Source organism: Rhincodon typus, chromosome 9 (assembly GCF_021869965.1).
Source record: "Rhincodon typus isolate 14 chromosome 9, sRhiTyp1.1, whole genome shotgun sequence".
Taxonomy (NCBI): domain Eukaryota; kingdom Metazoa; phylum Chordata; class Chondrichthyes; order Orectolobiformes; family Rhincodontidae; genus Rhincodon; species Rhincodon typus.
In genome coordinates, this window is record NC_063340.1 from 18,729,010 (window position 1) to 18,754,136 (window position 25,127).

The window sequence follows — 25,127 nt, forward strand, 5'->3', positions numbered from 1 at the left end:
TTTCTGATGAAGGGTCTAGGCCCGAAACGTCAGCCTTCCTGCTCCTATGATGCTGCTTGGCCTGCTGTGTTCATCCAGCTCTACACCTTGTTATCTCAGATTCTCCAGCATCTGCAGTTCCTACTATCTCTCCCATTGACTTCAGTCGATTTAGATGCCTGGCTGTGTGCAAATTGCCAGCTGCTTTGTCTGCAATATCACAGTGACGATGATGTGAAAATAGATTAGTTACAAAGTGCTTTGAGAAGCCCTGAGGTTGAGAAACTTATTATTATCAATGTACATTCCTTGAAAGATGTCCTATAAATAAATTATTTCAATTTTTTCTCATGTAGTATTTTGATGTGAAATTGTACCTCGTTGCAAATTACTGCAGAAGTATTTTTGTTAGAACAGTTGCAGTTGGCAATGGAAGAGTTGCTTTGTTGGCACCATAACCTGATAAGAAGAAACAAAACTGTTGGTACATGATAACTTAATATCTCATCTGAAGAATAGTACCTCCCCTTCCTCAGTAATACATTGGGAGTATATATTAACCGCTTGAGTTTCTGCCACGGGACCTGAATCCATAATCTTCTGCATCTGAGGAAGGAGTGCTATCAACTTAGCCACTACTAAGATAAGAAGGTAATAGCGTTTATGAGGGTTTTTCTTTTTCTGCATTGAAATTATGATCAATTTTTGGTGGTCTTAAATGGAGAACATCTGTGTGTTTTGTTTTAATAGTTAATGTTGGTGATTACATCCAAGCTGTGTTGGATCGAAACCTGGCTGAGAATATATCCCGAGTGTTGTACCCCAATGACAATGTAAGCATGCCATCCACTACCTTTTATAAAACTTCTACTTTTAACAGTTTGTTCCAAACTTTACTGTACACCCCAACTCCATTTCCTCTAAACAATGAGCAAAATTTGTTTCTTGTCACAAGTGTTTAACCCACTGAGAGAGATCCAGTGGGAGCCCCTGCTGACAGTGCTGTGTGGAAGGCCTGACACTATTTAAGTGCAATCAGGAACTTAACTGGACAATATTGGAACTAATGTTCGCCAACACCAACGATAGTAGAAATCCCACACCGAGAAGCTGCCAGCTAATCAGGGGCCATCAGCTTACCAATGCTGGCAGCACCATTGGGAACAATGGCTGTTGCTGCCTATATGTTCTGTGTTCTTCAACGAGGATAACCGCTGGAGTTCCGGAAATAGCTGAGTGTGGGCAGGGGTTGGCTTGGAAGCAGCAGCAGGAGGGTGACTAGTTTTGATGTTTGTGGGGTAATCACCTTTTAGGTGGCTTATTAATTCATCTATTTGACATTCTGCTGTCAGCAGTTATGATGACCGTGTTGGGTCCCTCCTACCCCCTAGTAATTGAAGTGAAGTGAATAGCATCAATGCATTTAAAGGGAGGCTAGCTAAGCATCTTTAAAGAGGAAGGAATTGGAGAATATGCTCGTAGTGTTAACTGAAGGAGAGCAAGAAGGGTATCATGTTGTGCATAAACCAAAACCTAGAACAGTCAGGATGAATAATATGTTTGCCTTGCACTTCACTTAATTCTAAGGAACTGAGTGGACATTTAGTGATGGCCCGTCCTTGTGTACAAGGAACACATGCTGATCTTCTGTGGTGGCCTTCTTGGAAAGTTTGGCCTTGGCACTTGAGGAAAGCAGTCAAAATAGGTGTGACCTCAGGTCTGTTAACATAGGTCACAGTAGTATCCCGATTATATCATTGGATTTATAACCTGGGTGCCTGAATTGGTGATGTGGCGAGAGTTAGAGAGCTTGAATTCTGGTTTTAAAATCCTGAACTGAAAAGATCAGATCAGTAGTGGTGTTAGAGAACATACTAGTCCCAATATTGTGACCTTGGATCAATTTTACAATTTAAATCTCACTGGGGAGAAAAGGAATGCAACCCATCCTTTTTTTCCTCAAAGAAAATACTGCGAGTGAATGTCACAGACGTTTAGTATTTTGAAAGGCTTTGACAACTAGGATTCAAGTGAGCTTTTCTACTGTGTACGGAATTTCAGAATTGGGGTCATATTTATAAACTAAGAACAACAAAATGCAAGAGGGAATTTCTTTTTAACCAAAGGGGTAGTAGGTGATAAGTTTTTGGAACAAATTACTACCATCAGAGATGGAACAAGAAGTTTCAAGAAGTAGCTGGATGTTTTCACGTGAATGAGTGAAATTCAGGCTCACGAGAAATTCACCAAAGAAGTTGCCTGAGTAGAGGGGTTAGAGATGCCAAAGATCATTTCCTGTATGAAATGATTATCATGTAATATGTGAAGGTGCTTCAGAGTCACCCACGCCTCTTGAGCAACTCCCACCCACAATGATTGAGTCCATGTTATGTGGCAAGACTATGTAGTTGTTGAATTGCATTTGCTTACATTGTTATTGACTTTGTGACAGAAAGTTTTATGACTCTTAAAATTGTCAACCATTTAGTTCTTTGAAGGTAAAGAGCTCCGTTTAAAACAAGAATACTTTGTGGTAGCAGCCTCGCTCCAGGACATAATCCGTCGCTTCAAGTCTTCAAAGTTTGGTTGTCGGGATCCAGTCCGCACTTCATTTGAAACTTTCCCAGACAAGGTAAGTTGCCCAAGGCTGAAGACTTAACAGAATTTAATCGGAGCACAATCCAACTAGGAAGGAGGAATTGCTGGATCTGTTGCTGAGGATTGAGGTGGATCAGGTGGATCAAGTGTCAGTGTGGAAGTATTTGAGTAAGAGGGATCATATATCTTATTGCAAGGTATAGATTCATTATTTAGAACAGCAAGAAGTTATCTAAAATAAAATTTCCAAGTTGGAAAAAGGTTAATTTCAAAAAGATGAGTGAATTGAGCCAGAGTGAAATATAATCAAAGACCAACAGACAATGAGTAATCTTTAAGGAGATCTTTCACCTACAAGAGATTGTTTAAGGAATGCATACCGCGTGTGCTCAATAGGTTTGTCCCTAGCAGGCAGGGAAGATACGGTCGAGTGAGGGAGCCTTGGTTCTCGAGAGAGGTCGAACGACTAGTTAAGAGAAAGAAGGATGCTTATGTAAGGTTTAGGAAACAAGGATCGGAAAAGGCTCTAGAGGGATACAAGTTAGCCAGAAAAGAGCTGAAGAAAGGGCTTAGGAGAGCTATAAGGGGGCATGAGAAAACCTTTGCAGATAGGATCAAGGAAAACTCCAAGGCTTTTTACACGTATGTGAGGAATAAGAGAATGACCAGAGAAAGGGTAGGGCCGATCAAGGATTGTAAAGGGAATTTGTGCACAGAGCCTAAAGAGATAGGAGAGGTCCTTAATGAATACTTTACTTCGGTATTCACAACTGAGAGGGACCTAGTTGTGGGGGAGGACAGTGTGAAACAGGCTGGTAGGCTAGAGGAGATGGATGTTAGTGAGGAAGATGTACTAGGAATTTTGAGGAACTTGAAGATAGATAAGTCCCCCAGGCCTGATGGGAGTTATCCAAGGATTCTATGGGAAGCGAGGGAAGAGATTGCAGGACCTTTGGCAATGATCTTTTCGTCCTCACTGTCCACGGGTATAGTGCCAGAAGATTGGAGAGTGGCAAACGTCATTCCCCTGTTCAAAAAAGGAATAGGGAAATTATAGGCCAGTTAGTCTTACTTCAGTGGTGGGCAAATTATTCGAAAGGGCTCTGAGAGATAGGATTTATGATCACTTGGATAGGCACAGTTTGATTCGTGATAGTCGGCATGGATTTGTGAGGGTTAGATCATGCCTCACAAACCTTATTGAATTCTTTGAAGAGGTGACCAAACACGTGGATGAAGGTAGAGCAGTTGATGTGGTATACATGGAACTAAGTAAGGCATTTGATAAGGTTCCCCATGGTAGGCTCACGCAGAAAGTAAGGAGGCATGGGATAGCGAGAAATGTGGCAGATTGGATTCAGAATTGGCTGAGCCTTGGAAGACAAAGGGTGGTAGTGGACGGAAAATATTCAACATGGTGCTCAGTTACGAGTGGTGTACCACAAGGATCTATTCTGGGTCCTCTTCTGTTTGTGATTTTTGTAAATGATTTGGATGTAGGAGTGGAAGTAAATTTGTAAGTTCGCGGATGATATGAAGGTCGGTCGAGTTTTGGATAGTGTGGAGGGCTGTTCTAGGTTACAAAGGGACATTGAGAGGATGCAGAGCTGGGCTGAGAAGTGGCAGATGGAGATTAACCCTGAAAAGCGTGAGGGGATTCATTTTGGAAGGACAAACTTGAAAGCAGAATACAGGGTTAACGGAAAGATTCTTGGCAGTGTGGAGGAGCAGAGGGATCTCAGGGTTCATGTCCACAGTTCCCTGAAAGCTGCCATCCAGGTGGATAGATTTGTTAAGGCGTATGGTGTGTTAGCTTTCATTAATAGAGGTCTTACGAGGAAAGGTTGAGAGCTAGGGCTTTTCTCTTTACAACGACGAAGGATGAGAGGTGACTTGATAGAGGTGTACAAAATGATCAGAGGTATAGATAGAGTAGACAGCCAGAGACTTTTTTTTTTCCGAGGTAGCTATTACGAGGGGGCATAGTTTTAAAGTGAGTGGAGGTAGATATAGGGGAGACATCAGAGGTAGGTTCTTTACTCCGAGAGTGGTAGGGGCGTAGAATGCATTGCTGGAGAGGCTAGTGGAGTCGGCCTCATTAGGGGCATTTAAGCAGCTATTAGATAGGCATATGGATAACAGTATAAAGTAGGGGTGGAGGTTAGATAGACCTTGGGTTTAGGGTAAAAGTTTGGCACAACATCATGGGCTGAAGGGCCTGTACTGTTCTATGTACAAGCTGGGTATATCCCAATAAGGGAAAAGTAGGGAAATTCATTGGAAATCCAATGAATGAGGCTCTTTTCCATAAGAGCTCAGATTCAGATGAGTTCTTTTTCCCAAGGCAGGAGCTTCAGAATTCCTTTTAAAGTTGATAAAGATGCAGCAGTATGAAGCTACACAGAGACTTGGTCCGCTTTTCAGTTAGATACAAAATTTCTTTTACAACTGCAATTCAAGGAGGCTTACTTGGACTTGAGGCAGGCTTAGCTAAGCTTGAAGTCTGGTAATGGTGTTACACGTTACGTTGTCTGTATATTTGACTCCATGTTAATAGCAGATTTGATTCTTAGAAGACATGGCAATGACTTCCAAAATATATAATTAATGCTTTTCAAAGACCGGAGGAGTTTTGATCATGCAACAAGATTCCTACATGAGCCACTTTAGTTAATGGGGAAATTTGTATGCATCTGGTCACAATCGTGTTCCTTGTTTTTAAAAATAAAGAAAAATAGATGTTTATCCATTGGCCACTTTTCAGGCGTAGTGAGTTTTGTTAGCTCTTTGTTTGCTAGACCCTACTGGGGAGTCCTTTCATCTACTGTTCTTTTTTAGGTTTGTTGACTGCAAACTTCACCAAGGGTATGAGTTTTCTCCTGTTGGTTACATTGCCTGGAAAGTTCCAGTCAGCAATTAACTTGCATCTTTGACAGTGGTTATGTTTTGGTCTGGCAAAATCCAATTAAAAATTTAAATAAAGCATTGCTTTTAAAACAAATTATGACTTCTCTTCATATCTTATCAGTTTGACAAGTGCAAAAACAAGGTAGTTATACTGAACCTTTATAAACCTTTGATAAGGTCTCAACTAGAGTATTGCAACTAGTTCTAGTCAGTGCATAATAGGGAGGATGTGAGGTCCTTGAAAAGAACTGAGGAGATTTATTATAATGATTCCAGGAATGAGGGATTTGGATTGGAGAAAGAGCAGGGAGTTTTAGAGAAGATTCAGTAGGGTTTTACAAGATTGAGTTGTTTACAAGAAACAGACCAAGAACATCGGTTCCTTTGTCTGTCTGACTGACTTCAGGCTTTGGACAAGGAATGTGAGGAAGATAATTTTTATGCAGTAAATAGTAATGACCTGGAACTTGCTGTACGAGTGTTGTGCAGCAGAGGTGGCCAATGAGTCCAAAAGAAAATTGGATGGGTCCTTGAAGGAAATGAACTTGCATGGCTGTCGGGATAGAGTGGGGCGGGGCAGGATTTAAGGGACTAAATGGATAGCGGCGCTATTGTGGCTTAATGCCCCAGGCTATCTGTTTCTGTTTTGTATGTTGATAAGCTTTTCATTGCTAGAAATTTATCAAGGGATATGGGGAAATGGCATTGAGGTAGGAGAACAGTCAGGATCTGGTTTGAATTTGGAACAGGCTCAGGGACAAAATAATCTCCTCGTTATCATAATTCTGGTCTTTTCTCCCTTTCTATCTGTCTTTTCAGTGCCTGTTTCTTTCATTGTCTCACATTGCAGTTAGTGGAGCACATTTAATGTCTGATAGTTTGAAAAAAAATAGCTGCACTGGTGCAGTGGTGACTCAGCATGTCAAACAGATTGCATAAATAAGCAATTGTTTCAAAACTGCAATCAATGAATTCAGAATGTTAATGAGGCCGGTTGCTGTGCCAAGCAGAAAGAGCAGATTAAATTACTGAGAGTTCTGAGAAATGCACCTGCAGTTGGCAGCTAGAGTATAGAACATTGAATCACAGAATATTTACACCTCAGAAGGAGATAATTCAACCTATTTTGTGCATGCTGTCCTTCTGCAAGATCAACTGAGTCTAACTCCTCTACCTTTTCCTTGCAGCCCTGTACATTTGTTCTCTTCAGAGAAATGTCCAGTTTTTTTTTAAGAAAGCCATGATTGAATCCATCACCAACACGCACAGGCAAAACATTCCGTATCCTGACCACTGACTGCTTGGAAAAGTTGTTCTCAATGTCATCATTACTACTTTTGCTTAGCATCCTAAATTGGTTCTGGTTCTCAACTTTTCTACTAGTTTCTTTTGTTTGTATCTACTTTGTCCAGACAGCTCATGATTTTTGGTGCCTCTATCAACTCTCCTTTTTAATCTTCTTTTTTCCAAGGAAAACTGTTCCAGCTTCAATTTATCCATGTGACAGAGGCTCTTCATCCATGGAACCTTTCTCATGAATCTTTTCTACACCCTCTGTAATGCCTTCACTCTCCTCCTGAAGCATGGAAGGCTGAGATAATGTTTATACGTATTTATCCTACGTTCCTTACAGAGAGGTTCCTTACGTGCAGCACGGAAACAGACCCTTTGGTCCAACCAGTCCATGCTGAACATAATCTCAAACTAAACTAGTCCCACCTTCCTGCTCCTGGTCCATATCCTTCCAAACCTTTCCTATTCATGTACTAACCTAAGTGTCTTTTAAAAGTTGTGACTGTGCCTGTGCCTGTGTCCACCACTTCCTCAGGAAGGTCATTCCACATGTCAACCACCGTCTGTTTTTTTAAAAAAAAAAAAATTGCCCTTCATGTCTTTTTTAAATCTGTCCCCTCTCATCTTAGAAATATAGCCCCAATTCTTGAAATCTCCCATCCTACAGAAAAGACACATACCGTTAACCCTGTCTGTAGCCCTCATGATTTTATAAACCTCTACAAGCTAACCTCTCAACCTCCTACGTGCCTGTGGAAAAGTCCCAGCCTATCCAGCCTTTCTTTATAACTCAAACCTTCCATACCTGGCATCATCCTAGTAAATCTCTTCTGAACCTTTTCAAGCTTAATAATATCCTTCCTAAAACAGGACAACCAGAACTGGACACTGTATTCCAGAACAGGCCTTACCAATGTTCTGTACAACCTCAACATGATGTCCCCACTCCTATACTTTACATGTATACTCTGTGTTTCTACTTTAAAGTCTAGGATCTCATAGTTTATTAGCCAGTTTCTTAATCTGTCTGACCACCTTCAGTACTTGGTGCATACATAGCCATAGGTCCCTCTACTTCCACACCCCATTTAGAATTGTGCCCTTTTTGAATCCTCTCTCCTCATTCTTAGCAAAACTGGTCGCTACACTTCTTACTTCACTGAGTGTGAGCACAGACTATGCTTGTGTCTCTGATTTAGATCATGAAACTATAACCTTCAGACTGACGGGAAGGCACTACCTACTACTGTGCCACAGAATAATAACAAAATTCCCTGCGTACAAGCAGAGGAAATAAAGCTTTCAACTTGAGTGAGAAAATGAACATTCATCCTATTGTCAATTTATGGGCAGTACTGGACTCGAACTTGGAATGTTGCTTTTATAACCTGTGTGTTGCTGTTGCTCAGACTTTGTGCTCTTCCCAATTTTTGAGTAAGCCTGATAAGCTTATTGATGTATTAAAGTTGATGTTCCTTTGTTCCCAGGTTGCCATTCAGCTCAATGACACCCATCCTGCCCTGGCCATTCCTGAACTGATGAGAATTCTAATAGATGTTGAGAAGCTTGATTGGGAAAAGGTACGGGTTTGACTAGTCATTTCCCTTTACCATTTGCAAATAAATTCCTTTAATGTAGAAAACACTCAAAGATTCTTGACAAGAATATTTTCTGTCAAAATTTGAAAGACGGCACTGAGCCACAAAGATACGTTTGACCAGATCACCAAAGCCAGATATATTTAATGACCCACAGGATTATTTCAGATTGAGATGCTGACTGTTCATCCTATAGGATCTTTTATGTCTGTATAGGAATGTTAAAAGCAAAACTTGGTCCAACAAGAAACTATTTAATTATATAAACTGAGTCTGACTGTGCCCTTGTCTGTCACTGAATATCTCCTGCACAGTCTGTTGTGGCAGATGTCTTTCCATTTCACCTGCGTCCACAGCAGGGAGGCTTACTCTCAGTTATGCCCTTGCATTAAAGACTTTCCTGCCTTTAAGCAGCTGGTTTTTTGGCTAGTACAGCACAGTTGGGTCATAAATGTTCTTGGTAGAATGCAGGTTTCATTCCACATGGTCTGGACTACTTGTAATTCTAAATCCATACCGATGTGGTATAGTCTTTGAAGTATTCTAGCAAGCCACTCGGATCTATAAAGCTTCTTCAAGGCCACTAAGGACGACCAGTAAGTACTAGCCTTGCCTGTGCTGTGTGTACTTCCTTAGACTGAATAATTTAAAAACAGCTATTCAAAGCAGAATGTTTAAATTAATCGGAAATTGAAAATTTAACTGCCATAAATAGCAGTCTGAAATAGTTTTATCTATTTTTGTTCAAGAAGGGCGGAAGGTCAACAGCACACTGAGGAAGCACAGTATCATCTTATCTGGCAGAAACTATTTGAATTGAGACAGGAGGAGAGAAAGCAATCCAGTAATAATTTATATCAGGAAAACCTTTTAGATTGAGACTTCTGTTTGAATGTTGGCTGTCTTTAATCTACAAATATTCTCTACAAAGTTCCTGTTCATTCTTCAGGTCCAAGGATTACAGGAAAAGTTGGCATTTATTGTTCATTTCTTGTTATCCTGAAAAAGTGATGGTGAGAGATAGTAGGAACTGCAGATGCTGGAGAATCCGAGACAACCAGGTGCAGGGCTGGATGAACACAGCAGGCCAAGCAGCATCATAGGAGCAGAGAGGCTGTCGGAGCTTTCATCTTAAACTGCTGCTGTCTGTGTTGGGTATAGGTTTGATACAACGGAGTGACTTACTAGGCCACTTGAGAGGGCAGTTAAAGGTCAGCCACATTGCTGTGGATAGGAACAGCAGGCTTCCTTCCCAAAAGGACTATTAGCTTGGCCTGCTGTGTTCATCCAGCCCTGCACCTTGTTGTCTCGGATTCTCCAGCATCTGCAGTTTCTACTATCTCCTATTAGTTAACAGTTGGGTTTCACTGGCCTACAACCAGCTGCTTAAAGCAAGTAAGATGTTCACCCAGATTAATGATTCTAAAATAATGCAACTTAACTGCAGAGGTGATTTCATGTTGTCATTTGTGATTAACTGTTAATGGTTTCCAACTACTTCAGAGATGCTGTTAATTCTCCTTTTTTGTTGAAAGTGGACTACTTGGATCTGGGATCTATTCAAATGGTTGCCTAAAATACCATTTACAGTCAAACCACTGAATATATACAAAGACCAAAGTCCACATAGTCCATTTGGTTTGCCTTCTACTATCCCGGTAGATTGGCCAATCATGGCAAGCAATAGTTATCAATTAGTCCACAACAGGCCTAGACATAAGATAATTAAAAATACCAGTAGTGGTAAACTGTGGGAACCATAGAACCACAATTACCTGAATCATCAAAACACGTTATATTTTCGTCTCAAATTATTCTTGCACTGTTATTGTGTCTCAAATTACTCTTGTCCTGTATATCTTTTTTTTGGTATTTCTTCTTGAAAGGCTTGGGATATAACAAAACAGACCTGTGCTTATACCAACCACACGGTGCTACCTGAAGCTCTAGAACGCTGGCCTGTTCAGATGTTTGAACGTCTTCTGCCAAGACACCTGCAAATAATTTATGAAATCAACCAGAAACATTTGGACGTAAGAAATATTTTTGCACAATTTTGCGTGTTGTTTCTCACTTTCTCTTGCTTCCTTCAGTGAGCTCTTTATTTCGGTTTTCCATTGCCTCGAATGAGGGGATTGTCATATGATGAGAAACTGAGTAAATTGGATCCATATTTTCTGCAGTTTAGAGGAATAGGAGGTGAATGCATTGAAACAATGCGAGATTCTGAAGGGGTGTGACAAGGTAAATACTGAGGGGTTATTTGCAATAGCTAGGGAATCAAAACACAAGGATACGAGCCATTATGATAAGGTTATGATCATTCGGAGCTAAGTAGAAATTTCTTAACCTAAAGGTTGTAAGCCTTGAAATTTTCTACCACAGAACGTTATATGTCCTTGTTGAATATATTTAAAGCTGGAACAGGCATTTTTTTTTTGGTGTTTTGAGGGATATGGCAGCAGGCGGAAAAGTGAATTTAAAGCCCATGATCGAATTAAATGGTGGAGTAGCCTTGACAAGCCCATGATCGACTAAATGGTGGAGCTGTTTGGCCTTGACTTATTTCTTGTGTTTTCTGCAGCCTTCAGACTTTTAAAACCTAGGTTTGGCTTACCCTGAATAATGACTTCATAATATATTTACTTTCTTCAAATTGAAGGTATTCTGCACAATGAACCTTGAAGAATAGGTTTGGGCAATTCAGCCAGTTGAATCTGTTCTGCTATTCAATTAGATTATGACTGATCCCAATTTCACCTTATACCTTTGCTCCATATATGCCTCAAATCTTTTAACTTGCAAAATTATTGGGCAGATCAGGTCTCTGGATCATCGGACGTATGATTGAAGAGGCATGTTCGGACCATGCAGAAGTCCTGACGTGCACCAATGTCGGAATTTAAATTTCTGGCACTCATTCCTCTATTCCCCAGGCCCCTATGTGAAGGTCTCCAGCTCTGTGCTAGGAGATTTTAAGCAGTTAAGTAGTATATGCCTGGACAGTTACAAGGAAATGTTGGCCAGATTAGAACCTAGTCTAACATCTAGGCATCTTCACAACTGATCAGCCCTGACCTGACCTGTCTAACCCTGAGTTAACCTGAGTACCTCGTTATTTGACTGCCCTGACTACTCCCTACAACCATGTCCTCTTCGACCATGCAACCCAGTCTGACTGACCCTGACTACCTGGTAACCCACTGACCACCTTACTACCTTTCCAACTTCACCGGCAACCACCCAACTAACCTTGCACTGACTACCTCCCTAGCCATCCCCCCAATTATTTGACTAACCAAACAGATCTATGCCCATGACCACTAAAACTATACCCGCATCGAGCCAGTACCCACCTACCATCTCATCCACTTAAGCATCTGATCCACTCACCCGTTCACTAGCATTCAAAGACTATACTTCTCAACTTAACTATACAGAAACTAGTGCCATAAAAGACTAAAACAATACTGGATCAGAACTGTGACTCTTTTAAACATAACCCAGTAAATTGCAGTGTTCTGGTTGATCAGCATCGCAGGCACCAGTTCTAGTGCTGATCAAAAACAAAGGAGCCCTTATTTATAGCTGAGAGAAAACCTGTGCTGTTGAAGCTTTTCGTCTTGCGTTCAGCAAGGCAAACTCGAGAATACCAAAATTTCAAATTATTATGGATCAGACCAAACCCCTTCAGAATATATAGTCTAGACCCTAACCTTTTCTTATTTAAAGGTAAAGGGAAGGTGTTGCATTCCAGATGCAATTTGGTTAGTCAAACTACTAGATTTGAAGCAAAACACACCTTTCTTTTGTATTTTAACTATAGTGTATGAATAAAGAAGGAATTGGCAGAAATTAACTCTACTGGAAAACTTAATAGAATAATAGATTATTTAACTGCTCAACAGTAACTGTTTTAATATAGTAATGTCTCATAAACATATCCTTTTTGACAAAGGCAAGTGTCTCTCAGGAAATTGTCTAGTTCAGGAGGAAAACAACCAGAGAAAATTCGGAGAGGGAGAGATGTACTTCAGCTTCCACCTAGCTTCAAGACCGCAGCAACAACTGCTGAAAAACTAAAACTAAAAATCCTGCTTCTATGGGAGCTTGCCCCACCCATTCAGGCTGCTTCTGTTGTTCCAACTTTTTTAAAAAAAAAAAACCCAAAGTCTCACAGGCTGTTTACTTTATTGGCTTTCAGTAGGCAGCTCGGTGTCTCTGCCTTAAAACCCCTCTTCTAAGAAAAAAGGACAGTATACACCTCTTAAAGCCATAATATCATAAAATGGGGAAATCACTACGCCAGAAGGGGGTTTTGATATGTTGTCAAATCCACTCTGATTGAGGTGTTTCCATGGAGAATGCACTAGGGAACATTGTATCCCATACTTTTGTTTAATTTTTTTTTTTAAAAATACATATTCCTTTTATCTGCAGAGAGCAGAATTTGAAAATTCCTGGTGTCCCCTAACTTGTATATTTTGGAGGAAGAACAATCCTGGTTCTCTATTTTTAGGAAAAGTGAAACACACAAGGGAAAAATAAATTTGGATTTTGAAAGCTTTGCACAAAATAAATTTGTGCTTCAATTTTTTATGTTTCATATTTGAGGTTCTTAAATTAAGTAATTACTCCAGCTCAACATTTCCTTCTAAAAATTCAGCAGTCATTCTGCCATTGCAGGTGGAACATCATTCTATGTCTTACTTTAGGAAGAACATATGATACCCAGAATTGGACTCTTACATACTTAAGCCAATGTCATTTTAGCACAACTTGCCTGCTTTTGTACTCCGTGCTTCTACTCATAAAACACAGGATTCCATGAACTTTGCTGTCCTGTCCTACTGACTTCAAAGTTTCGTGCAAAAACATCCCCTTTATTTCTTTTTTTTATTAACCTATTTTTCTAACTAACCTGTTCAGAGATGTAGTTGCATACCACAGAGCGGTGGACCTTGATCTTGGGTCTTTTGGTCCAGGGGTAGGCATACTACCTCTGCACTGCATGAGACCCTCCATTCAGCTTGGACGATTTTTCATTTTACTGAGGCACAGTGTAGCCATTTTCAATCTGTGCTCGGATGTGTTATAATACACCACTGGAGCAGGCGGGTCTCCTGGCTCAAAGATAGGGGCACTACCACTGCAACACAGAAACTTCTATTGTCTCTTTCCATTCTTCGTTCCAAAATGTATCACCTGTGCTGAATTTCATCTGTTATGTATCTATCACCAATCCATTACCAATCTTCCCTAATGTTTACTATGTTATAAGTTTCATGTTGTCCAAAAATTTTAAAATTGTAACATGTAATCCGAGGACCAAGTCATTCGTGTATATCAAAAATAGTTGTCCTGGTACAGAATCATGGGACTACCATTGTAGTCTGAAGAACAGTTATTCACCACAGCAGTTTGCTATTTATTCCTTGGGCAAATTTGTATTGTTGCTGTGTATGTTTCTTATCCTATGGGTGTCAGTTTTGCCTAAAAGCCTAATGTGTATTACTTTTATCACCTGCCTTTTTAGAAGTCCTTCACTTCGACATAACTGCACTGATCTCATCGCCTGTTGCCTCAGCAAAAAACTCAATCACTTAAGCCAAGACACCATTTTACCTGTGTCAAATCTAGACTGAGCTGACCTTACTTTGACCAAGAGGTTGTCAGTTTTCTTTTGGAATACTGATTCAAAAAAACCCCCCAACGCAGTATTAAACCTACATCTTTCAGTCCTTTGGCAACAACCAAAATAGAAAAGAAGCAGAGTTAAAGGTTTGAGTCCCATGTGACTTTTTCTGTACTACTACGGACTCAATGTTAACTCTGCTTCTCTTTCCACCGCTGCTGCCAGACATCGTTTTTCCAGGATAATCAATTTCTATGTCAGATTTTCAGCATCTGTAGTATTTTCCTTTTATTCCTCCTCCCATTTGTGGTAATTGTAGATTTCCTTCAATCACTTTTTTTTTGTTTTAAATTGCATCTTGTCATTTTCAATAACTATTGATACTTATTGATCCTATTCCTGAGGTGTGTCCTGTCCTTCAGTACAATCACTGTCCTATTCAGTATTGGGATAGTTAAGTCTCCCATTATCACTACTTCATAGTTTTTGAACCTCTCAGTAATTTTCGTACATCTGTCTCAGTAATTTCTCCGTAAATCTGTGTTTGAAAAAGTTCTTCCTAACTGTAATGATTGGAACAGTGTCAGCCAGGTGGGTCGCATAGAATATGATTTCCCTGATTTGGGGCTGTTAACCTGGTCCAATCGGAGTCCTGGCTGATGCACACAAACAGGAGTATCAAGGGTTCTGCTCACAAGGATGGTTTTCTAGAGCAGTATGTTGAGGAGCCAACTAGAGGACATGTTATTTTTGATCAAGTAATGATAAGGGCTAATTAATAGTCTTCTTGTCAAATAATTTTCAGGGATGAGTGACTGTAATATGATAGAATTCTGTTATGTCTCAAACACGTGGTACTTCATTCTGAGGCAAGGGTGTTCAATTTGAATAAGGGAAATTATGAAGACACGAGGTACAAATTAGCTGAGGTGGATTAGGACGATACGTTAAAAGGCATGACTGCACATAGGCAATGGATAATCTTTAAGGAGCCATTACACTTAGAGCAACTATACATTCTTTTAAGGTCAAAAATCCAAAAGCAAGTTAGTCAACTGGGGTTAACAAAGAATTTTACAATTATAGTAGATTAAACAAAAAAGCCTGTAAATTTACAGAAATAACTGATTCTGAGGATTGGGCAATTGATAGAATACAACAGATGAGGACCAAGAAACTGATCAGGAAAGGGAGAATAGAATATAATATCGAATAAACAACAAATCTGATTGTAAAAGCTGCTACAGATGTAAAAGCTGTCAAAAGAAAATATTTGGCTAAAATGAATCTGGGTTCATTACAGACAGTCAGGAGAATTTATAATGAGGAATAGAGGAATGGCAAGGAAGCCACATGATTGATTTTTGTCTATTTTCACTAAGGAAGATACAGAACTAGAAATCCTAATGGATTGGGAAAATGACGAAGTGAAGGCAATTGGCATTAGTAAAAATATTGAACTGGAGAAATCAATGGATCTGGAAGGTCAGAATTCTCCCAAAGCTGCTGCTGATCTACAATCCAGAGTGTTGAAGGAGGTGGATATAGAAATTACCAACGTACTGATTATTATCTTCCAAAACTCTACAGATTCTGGAATGATTCTTGTGTGTTGAAAGACAGGAAATGTCACCCCACGATTTAAGAAGGGAGCAAGAGAGAAAACGGAACTACCGGCCTGTTAGACTTACCTTGGCAGTAGGTGAAATGTTAGAATCTATTATAAAGGATGAGATAGATAAAGACCTGGTTGATAATGATTTGACTGGGCAAAATCATCATAGATTTGTGGATTGGAAATCATGTTGAAATTTCTGGAGCTTTTTGAAGATGATGATGAAATTGATAAAGGAGAACTGATGGATGTAGTATACCTGGATTTTCAGAAGGCTTTTGATAAAGCCCACCACAGGAATCTGGTAAGAAAAATTAAAGCATGTGGGAAAGAAAGTAATGTACTGGAATGGATTAATGATTGGCTAACACAGAAAACTGAGTACAACCAAATAGGATATCCTTGTTTTGGCAGGTTGATGGTACCACAAAATTTGGCACTTGGATCCTAGCTGTTGACAATGTTTGGAGCTGGGGACCAAATAAAGTATTTCCACATTTGCAGATGATACAAAGCTAAGTGGGAATGTGTATTGTGAGGAGGGTATAAAATATCATCAGGAGGATTTGGACTGGCTTAGTGAACAGCAATAAAATGATAGATGGAATATAATATGGGGGAAAAGTGTGAAGTTGTCCATTTGATAGGAAAAATAGATATGCAGGGTATTTCTTAAGTTGTAAGACGTTGGAAAGTGTAGATGTGTGAAAGGATCTACTTGTCCTTGACAATAAGTCATTGAAGGCTAACGTGCAGGTACAGCAAGGTATTAGGAAGGCCAATGGAATGTTAGCCTTTATTTCAAGAGGATTTAAGTACAGGAGTAATGAAGTCTTCCTTTAATTGTATAGGAGCTTGGTTGGATTACACCTGGAATACTGTGTGCAGCTTTGGTTCCTTAACTAAGGAAAAATATTATTTGCCAGAGATAGAGTGCATCAAAGGCTCACCAGACTTGTTTCTGAGATGGTAGAACTGTCCTAATGAAGATAGCTGAGGCAAATTGAGCCTGTATTCACTTGAGTTTTGAAGGATGAAAGAGATTTCATTGAAACATAAAATGCTTAAAAGGATAGCTAAGAGTTGCCATAAATGCACATAAAGGTTTCCCCTGATTCAGGAGTGTAGACCGGGGACACAATTTAAAAATATGGGCTTTGCCACTTTGGTCTGAGATTTAGGGGGATTTAGTTTACTCTGTGTTGTGAATCTTTGGAATTTGCTATCAAAAGGGGCTTTAGAAGCTCAATGGCTTATAGGGTTATGGGGTGGGTGAAAGGTATTTGATCAGCCACGACCATATTGAATAGAATAGTAGGCCCGATAGACTGAATGGCCTACTCCCATTCCTGAGTTCCTAAATAGTTCAATTATATTAAGCATCTTAAATAAACCACCCCTTAATCCTCTATACTCAAGGGCTTATAATCCTGAAGAGTTTTTTCTGAAGTGTTTGTCAATTCACGTGTTTTGATGGCACCATTTGAAGCATCAAGGCTGCAGTGTCTGACCGTGTGAGAGAGTTGATTTTAACAAATGCAATAATGCCAATTAACTGTAAATGAGTGACTGTTCTTAGTGCTGCTGGCACATTGAGTGAAACAAATCTTGGTGTGATTTCACTTGAAGTTCATGCAGTGTTTGTAATTCCAGTTTTCGCCGATGTTCAGATTAATCAGGTGATATTTTAACACTTCTATATTTATTGAGTCAGGAGTGTTACTCTGACATGAAATGGAAAAGTATGTGGGCTTAAAGTGGGGAAATTTCTCATCTTATTTCTAGGAATGCTAATCTGTCAGAATAGATCAGCATTTATTGCACAATATGCCTACTTTTAATTCAGGTGCAGGTGTCAGCCTTAGTTCAGTTGGTTTCACTAAACTGAAACAAAGAATTGAAGATACTGGAGATTGTAAACAAAGCAGAAAGTGCTAGAGAAACTCAGCAGGTCTGGCAGCATCAATGGAGAGAAAAAAAAGTTAATGTTTCGAATCCAAATGTTCTGATGAAGGATCACCTGAACTTGAAATGCTAACTCCCCTTTTTCTCTCCACAGAACTCAGACCTGCTGGGGTTCTCCAGCACTTTGTTTTTGTTTCAGTGGTTTCACTCTCTTTTGAGTCCAAAATGGCACAAGTACAAATTAGTTATAAAATTAAGAATATCCATATGTTTCTTAGACCTTTCTCATTGAATATGAGAGTAAATGAACCCTAGTTAGTCTAATCATCAGTAAACAATATATCTCAACAACTAATGGATGGATTTCAGCAAGACTTGGTATCTTGGTATACAGATGGGTTATGGCTCAAGGAAAAAATGTTTAGTTTTTGAAGATGTGGATCTAGATCTTGGAAGTTCTTAAAGGACCCATGAACTTATAGGTATGGAATGGATTAACATTTTTCCAAGAATAATTTGGGTAAGTTTATTGAGAATATAGTTGGCTATCTCAGCTGCTGGTGGGGAAACTTTTCGCAGCTGTCAAAATATACATAGTTTTCAGAGCCGGTTATTGAATGTGGTTTTGCTTGAAGCCTCTTCAGTGAGATGAAAGGTCTAAATAAAAAAATTACTTTTTCAGCTTTCTAATTGTAGAGCATCAACCAGGCAAGGAAGAAAGACTCGAGGAAGAGCTGCATAATTGTAAAAATATTGAGATAAAATAATGTGGCAGTAGTATGCACTCTTCTGAAGGCTCTTGTCACTTGTTGTGTGCTACTTAATGTGATACTTGTTGAAAATATAAGGTCAGAAGTTAGAGATGGAGCATGGTTAGCAGTTTGAGGCTTGACTCTGGAGAATTGGCAACAGATTGAAGTTTAGGTGAGGGTGTTTTGAGATGTTGTAGCAGTGAACTGCCTTACGCATGCATCAATGGCATGGCTATGTTAACGGCCTTTGGCTGAATTGAATGGTTCTGAAAAGTCTGGAGAGAATAAGAATGAGACATAGATTGCGGAACCCCTGATTCTGCAGATTATTTTTCTGTATTTTGGTGAACCCTATGATCCTTTGACTGTTGAGAACCTGGGTCCTATCCCATATCATGTCCTGCTAACTAACCACCTTGTGCTAACTGACTATATTGGCTTTCTGTCCCCAGCACCCCACATTTAAAATTTTCATTCTTGTGTTTGAATTCTTTCATAGCTTCACCACACCACCCCCCTCACTTAGTGCAACATTCTCCAGCCTTTTAGCACAGCAAGTACTTTGTGTTCCTCTAAGGAAGTTCTCTTGTGTATTCTTGCTCCCTTCGCTCCCCAATTTACAAAGCTTGGGGAGGAAAGATGTGTTGTGATGGGGTCTTGGCACATAGTGTGATTCGAACATCAGGATGAGAATTTAAGCGAAGGATTAGGGGACAAGAAGCCAAATTAAATCAGTGAGGCAATGATGATGGTTATATGGGATCAAATATAGGCAATATAGTTTTAGAAGAGCTGAGGTTTTGATTGTACGTGCTTGAATAATGATAGTTCTAAGTCTGTAAAAGTGCAACATCAATATTCCTTTTAAGAAATTCGGAAAGCTTTGGATTCTAGAACTGAGTAAGCATCTGACTTCTAATGTATTGAATAACAACACTCTCTCCCTCCGTTCTACAGCTTTAACCACTATTAAGTTTCATATAAACCTGTAAACCATATAAGCCATATAAAGAGGAAGTAGGGGAGTGGGAAAGCCCACTGTCAGTATATAGTGAAAGAGGCATCTCTTAGGAACAGCTGTAATACAGATTAGCTGTTAGATTGGGCATGACTCGGGATTTAAATGACCAAAAAATGGAAATAAATCTGATTGGCAGCTCCAAGCCACCAGCTTCTAGGTTGAACTCGAGTGGGATAAGGGACAGGCATCTGACCTACTTGCAGGAACATTTAGTCTGTTAATGAAGGCCACAGCCTCTAAATAAAGGTGCAAGAATATTATTCATTGTACCCCACACTCCTTCCCTTCCTGACAATCCCACCCACCCCTGTTCAGGGCATCGGTTTTCATTCCCACCCCACCAGAATCTAGTATCAGATGTCCCTAGACTGCTTTGTGCTATTGATTTACTGTTAAGAGCAGATTCCTTTCAGTGAACACCCCAGAGGGAGAGGTGAATTGCTTTTATTTGCCAAAATCAAAATCGGAACATGTAGTTTTTGAATTATTCATATTCCTATAAATATTCATTCTTGAAAGAGAGGGAGGTGAGTAGGTCTATTCAGCAAACTCTGCATTCTATACCTTATCTGGTTACTTCTTTGGAGACCACTTTAAAACGTTACCATTATCTAGAGTGCAGTGGACCCCCTTTATCCTTCAAATAAATCACTGTAATAAATGATCTAGTCATTATTACATTGCTGTTTATAGGATTTTGTGAACAATCCAGAAGTGCTCTTATATACAACTGATTTTCTTTTCTCACCACCAAATTACCTGTGGCTTGGCTTTGTGTTTTCCTACTTTATAACAGTGACTACAACTCCACCTACTTTGTGCCATAGAACGTATTACAAGAAAGGCATATACTTTTTTTCCCCTTCAATGTCAATAGAATAATGATCTAGTTGGAATGCCTACTCAGGCAATTAAGTTGAAGATTTACTCCAGGGTATACAGCAACAGTGCTGGTTGCAGATTTTCTGCTCACACAGCTTGAGCACTAATCTAGAACAGCAGGATTGCTCCCCTCTAAAAATAGATTAAACCCAGAATTCTCTCTGTTTTGGATTTGGAACACTTTTTTTTTGTTCGAACTGTGCCAGGCTTAAAGTATGTTTTACCTCTTTGAAATGTAACTGTTCACAAGTTTTTACACTAAGCTAAAAACATTTCAGTTTAGCAAAACTTGCACCAAATTATTAACAAGATCAAAATCTGTTCACGTTTATCAATCCTACTTGTCTTACTAAATTGAATCTTCAGATTTGGCCTATTCATTTTTTTCGAAGTTTGTAGAGAGAAGTGAAGAACATAGTTACCAAAGATCTAATCTTAAAAATGTTGCCTGTCTGCTTAGAGGGCTCGTTTTAGAGTTTTTCTCCCTCTCCTACACTTTGCTATTTGGATGTCTTTCAGTACGCCTACCCAGCCCTTTAATTGGGATAAAGGACTAAAAGAATCTTGTTATATTGCCTACTAGTTCAGGTAATCCAAGTATTCACTTTTTGTTGTAGAACGTTGCTGCACAGTTTCCTGGTGATGTTGACCGCCTGACGCGTATGTCTCTGATTGAAGAGGGAGATCCCAAGAGGATTAACATGGCACACCTGAGCGTTGTTGGATCACATGCTGTTAATGGAGTTGCACAAATTCATTCAGAAATTGTGAAAAATACAGTGTAAGTGCTAGCCCTAACAACAGATAAGATAATTGCCTTTCCTGGGAAGAAAGAGTTAACTTAAACTTTTAAGTGAGTTTCTGTTCACAGTGTACATTTTAGCTAGATAGATTCCATATGGACAGCGTTTTATCTGATAGAGGTAGCAAACTGTTTGCTTGTTTAGCCTTGACAATTACCATAGATCTCTTGGCGGAGAGGAACAAGAGTATACCATTCAGCCCTGCAAGCTTGTTCCACCATTCACTTAGTAGTGGATCTGGATCTGTATCTTAATTCCTTCAACCTGCTTTGGGTGCCGTATTGCTTTAGTCCCCTTGGCTGTGTAAAATCATATCTATTTCTGGAAGAGCCTGAACAGTTTTTTTTGTTTTTTTGAAGTATTCAAGATTTCCTCAACCCTTCGTGTGAAAAGTGCTTCATGACTTCACCCCTAAATGGCCTAGCTCTAATTTAAAGTTAATAAAAACAGAACATGCTGAAGAAACTGCCAATGTGGCGGTATCTGTGGAGAGAGAAACAGAATTAATGTTTCAAGTCTTGAGAAATGAAGGGAAAAGCCCAAATGTGATGGGTTTCATGCTGTTGAGAAAAAAGGTAGGGAAGGGAAGAACAAATGGATCATAAGGAAAGGTCAGAGAAGAGTTAGAGGATAAGGGGGTGATTAGAGACCAAAGGTGTTGTAGAACAAAAGGCAAGGAGTGATTGTAGCAAAGAGAGACAAAGCTTTGGATCAAAGTAGTGATTTATAGAAGAATAAAGGTTAGTTCTGACAGAAATTAAAATCCTGCAAACAAGGTACAGACACTAGAATGGAAAATTATATTGAAGTGGGGGAGCGAGTCATGATCTGAAGTTGTTGAACTCGGTGTTGAGTCCTGAAGGCTGTGAAATGCCTAAGTGGAAAATTAGATACTATTCCTCCATTCCTTGTTTTGGTCTTCTCAAACATCGTAGCAAAGCTAGAACAAATGTGTGCATGAGAATGAGATGGTGTATCGAAGTGGCAAGCAGGCTGAAGGTCTGGGTCAAGCTTCTGGACTGAATGGAGATGTTTTGCAAAGCAGTCACCTAGTCGGCATTATTGTGGGTAGCTAATTCTGTAGTCTAGATTGAAAGAAGTATTACTTAATTACTGCTTCACCTGGAAGTCGTATTTAGTGCTCTAGACAGTGAGGAGGGATACATATTTGCAATTCCGTGGGAAGTTGCCACAGGATTGGTGAAGAAGTGTTAAGTGGTAGAAGAGTGGACCAAGGTGTCAGAGGGAATGGCCCCTGTAGAATGCTCATAAGGGAGTGGAGGGAAGAATATATTTGGTTGTGGCATCATGCTGGAGGTAGTGGAAATGGTAGAGGATTATTCTTTGAGTACAAGAGGTCTGTGGGGTGGCCTGTCAAGGCATGGTGAACCCTGTTGTGGTTTTGGGAGGGAAGGAAATGGCTAAGAGCAGAAGTAGAAATCGAGCACTGTTGAGGATCCTGTGAACCACAGTGAAGGAAATCCTTGGTTGAGGGAAAAGGAAGCCATATTGGAAGCAATATTGTGGACAATAACATTAGACTGATGCAACAGAGACAGAGGAATTGAGAGAATGGAATGGAACTTTGCAAGAAGCAGTATGTGGGTGGAAATGTAGTTGAGGTCTTCTAGCTCACGTACAGAGACACCCATATTCCTTTTAACTGTAGCATTCTGCAGTGTCTTTCCATTTAAATAATGGTCCATAGATCGCTGCATTCTTTAACTTCATCTGTTATTGACTTCAAATGACCAGCCACGCACGCAATTAGAAGGTATCATAATCTAGATATTCTATGGCAAATAGTTCACCTTCTGCCTCCCCAAATCATCTCCACCATCTATGTAGCACAAGTGAAGAATAGATAGAATGCTGTCCACTCACCCTCACATGGGTGAAGCTACAGCGCCAGCTGAGATGCCTGATGCCATCCAGTGCAAAGCAATCTAGTTTCCTGCCAACTGATCCAACGACTTAAATATCCATCATCGATATACCATATTAAAATCAAAAGAACTGCTGGTGCTGTAAATCAGAAACGAAAACAAATTGCTGGAAAAGTTCATCATCTGTGAAGAGAAATCAGAGTTGATGTTTTGGGCCCGGTGACCCTTCCTCAGATCAGTACACCATAGTTGCATTGTATGCTGCATCAGGATGTACTGTGGCAACTTGCCAAGAGTGCTTCAGAAGCACCTCTCAAGTCTATGCCCTCCACCATGTAGAAAAAAAAAAATGAGAGCATAAGAACATCATCACGTCTAAGTTTTCCATTGCTGCACAATGGTCTGACTTGAACATACACTGTCATTCCGTCATTGCTGCAAGGTCAAAATTCTGGCAGTCCTGATCTAACAGTACTGTGGCAGTATCTTCATCACATTGACTGCAGTGGTTCAAAATCAATACAAACACCTTTGCGGTTAGAGGTGAGCATAGCCATCTTTGACATGACGTCAACATTCTGAAATGGAATCCAAGAGTTACGTAGATGAGATAGTAGGAACTGCAGATGCTGGAGAATCTGAGATAACAAGGTGTAGAGCTGGATGAACACAGCAGGCCAAGCAGCATCAGAGGAGCAGGAAGGCTGACATTTCGGGCCTAGACCCTTCTTCAGAAATGGGGGAGGGGAAGGGGGTTCTGAAATAAATAGGGAGAGAGGGGGAGGTGGATAGAAGATGGATAGAGGAGAAGATAGATGGAGAGGAGACAGACCGGTCAAAGAGGCAGGGATGGAGCCAGTAAAGGCGAATGTAGGTGGGGAGTTAGGGAGGACGGACAGGTCAAGGGGGCGGGATGAGGTTAGTGGGTAGGAGATGGGGGTGGGGCTTGAGGTGGGAGGAGGGGATAGGTGGGTGGAAGGACAGGTTAGGGAGGCGGGGACGAGCTGGGCTGGTTTTGGGATGCGGTAGGGGGAGGAGGGAGATTTTGAAGCTTGTGAAGTCCACATTGATAACCATTGGGCTGCAGGGTTCGCAAGCGGAATATGAGTTGCTGCTCCTGCAACCTTCGGGTGGCATCGTTGTGGCACTGCAGGAGGCCCAGGATGGACATGTCGTCTGAGGAATGGGAGGGGGAGTTGAAATGGTTCGCGACTGGGAGGTGCAGTTGTTTCGTGTGAACCGAGCGTAGGTGTTCTGCAAAGTGGTTCCCAAGCCTCCGCTTGGTTTCCCCGATGTAGAGGAGGCCACAATGGGAACAGCGGATGTAGTACACCACATTAGCAGATGTGCAGGTGAACATCTGCTTGGTGTGGAATGTCTTCTTGGGGTGAGGGGGGGAAGGTGTAGGGGTAGGTGTAGCACTTCCTGCGGTTGCAGGGAAAGTGCCGGGTGTGGTGGGGCTCAAGGGGAGTGTGGAGCGGACAAGGGAATCACGGAGAGAGTGGTCCCTCCAGAAAGCAGGTAAGGGTGGGGAGGGGAAAATGTCTTTGGTGGTGGAGTTGGATTGCAGATGGCGGAAGTGTCAGAGGATGATGCGTTGGATCCGGAAGTTGGTGGGGTGGTACGTGAGGATGAGGGGGATTCTGTTTTGGTTGTTATTGCGGGGAGGGGGTGTGAGGGATGAGTTGCGGGAAATGCGGGAGACACGGTTGAGGGCGTTCTCGACCGCTGTGGGTGGGGGGGGGGGGGAAGAGTTGCGGTCCTTGGAAAAACGAGGACATCTGAGATGTACGGGAGTGGAATGCCTCATCCTGGGAGCAGATGTGGCGGAGGTGAAGGAATTGGGAATAGGGGATAGCATTTTTGCAGGAAGGTGGGTGGGAGGAGGTGTATTCTAGGTAGCTGTGGGAGTCGGTGGACTTGAAATGGATATCGGTTTCTAGGTGGTTGGCAGAGATGGAAACGGAGAGGTCCAGGAAGGAGAGAGAGGTATTAGAGATGGTCCAGTTGAACTTAAGGTTGGGGTGGAAGGTGTTGGTGAAGTGGATGAACTGTTCGAGCTTCTCGTGGGAGCACGAGACGGCGCCGATACAGTCATCAATGTAACGGAGAAAGAGGTGGGGTTTAGGGCCAGTGTAGCTACGGAAGAGGGATTGTTCTACGTAACCTACAAAGAGGCAGGCATATCTTGGGCCCATGTGGGTACCCCCGCCCCCCAATCCCAGGCCCCAAGAAGACTTTCCACATTAGGCA

General features: G+C 40.8%; 1 protein-coding gene across 1 annotated transcript in view; it reads left to right on the forward strand.

Annotated features, from left to right (window-relative positions):
* LOC109914918 (glycogen phosphorylase, brain form) overlaps positions 1-25,127 on the forward strand; it is a 101,590-nt gene that overhangs the window by 43,460 nt on the left and 33,003 nt on the right. The window contains exons 7-11 of the mRNA XM_048600667.1: positions 730-812; positions 2,468-2,611; positions 8,265-8,357; positions 10,262-10,408; positions 20,803-20,966. Of these exons, the coding sequence (XP_048456624.1) occupies positions 730-812; positions 2,468-2,611; positions 8,265-8,357; positions 10,262-10,408; positions 20,803-20,966 (631 nt within the window). The remainder of the gene's footprint in view (positions 1-729; positions 813-2,467; positions 2,612-8,264; positions 8,358-10,261; positions 10,409-20,802; positions 20,967-25,127) is intronic.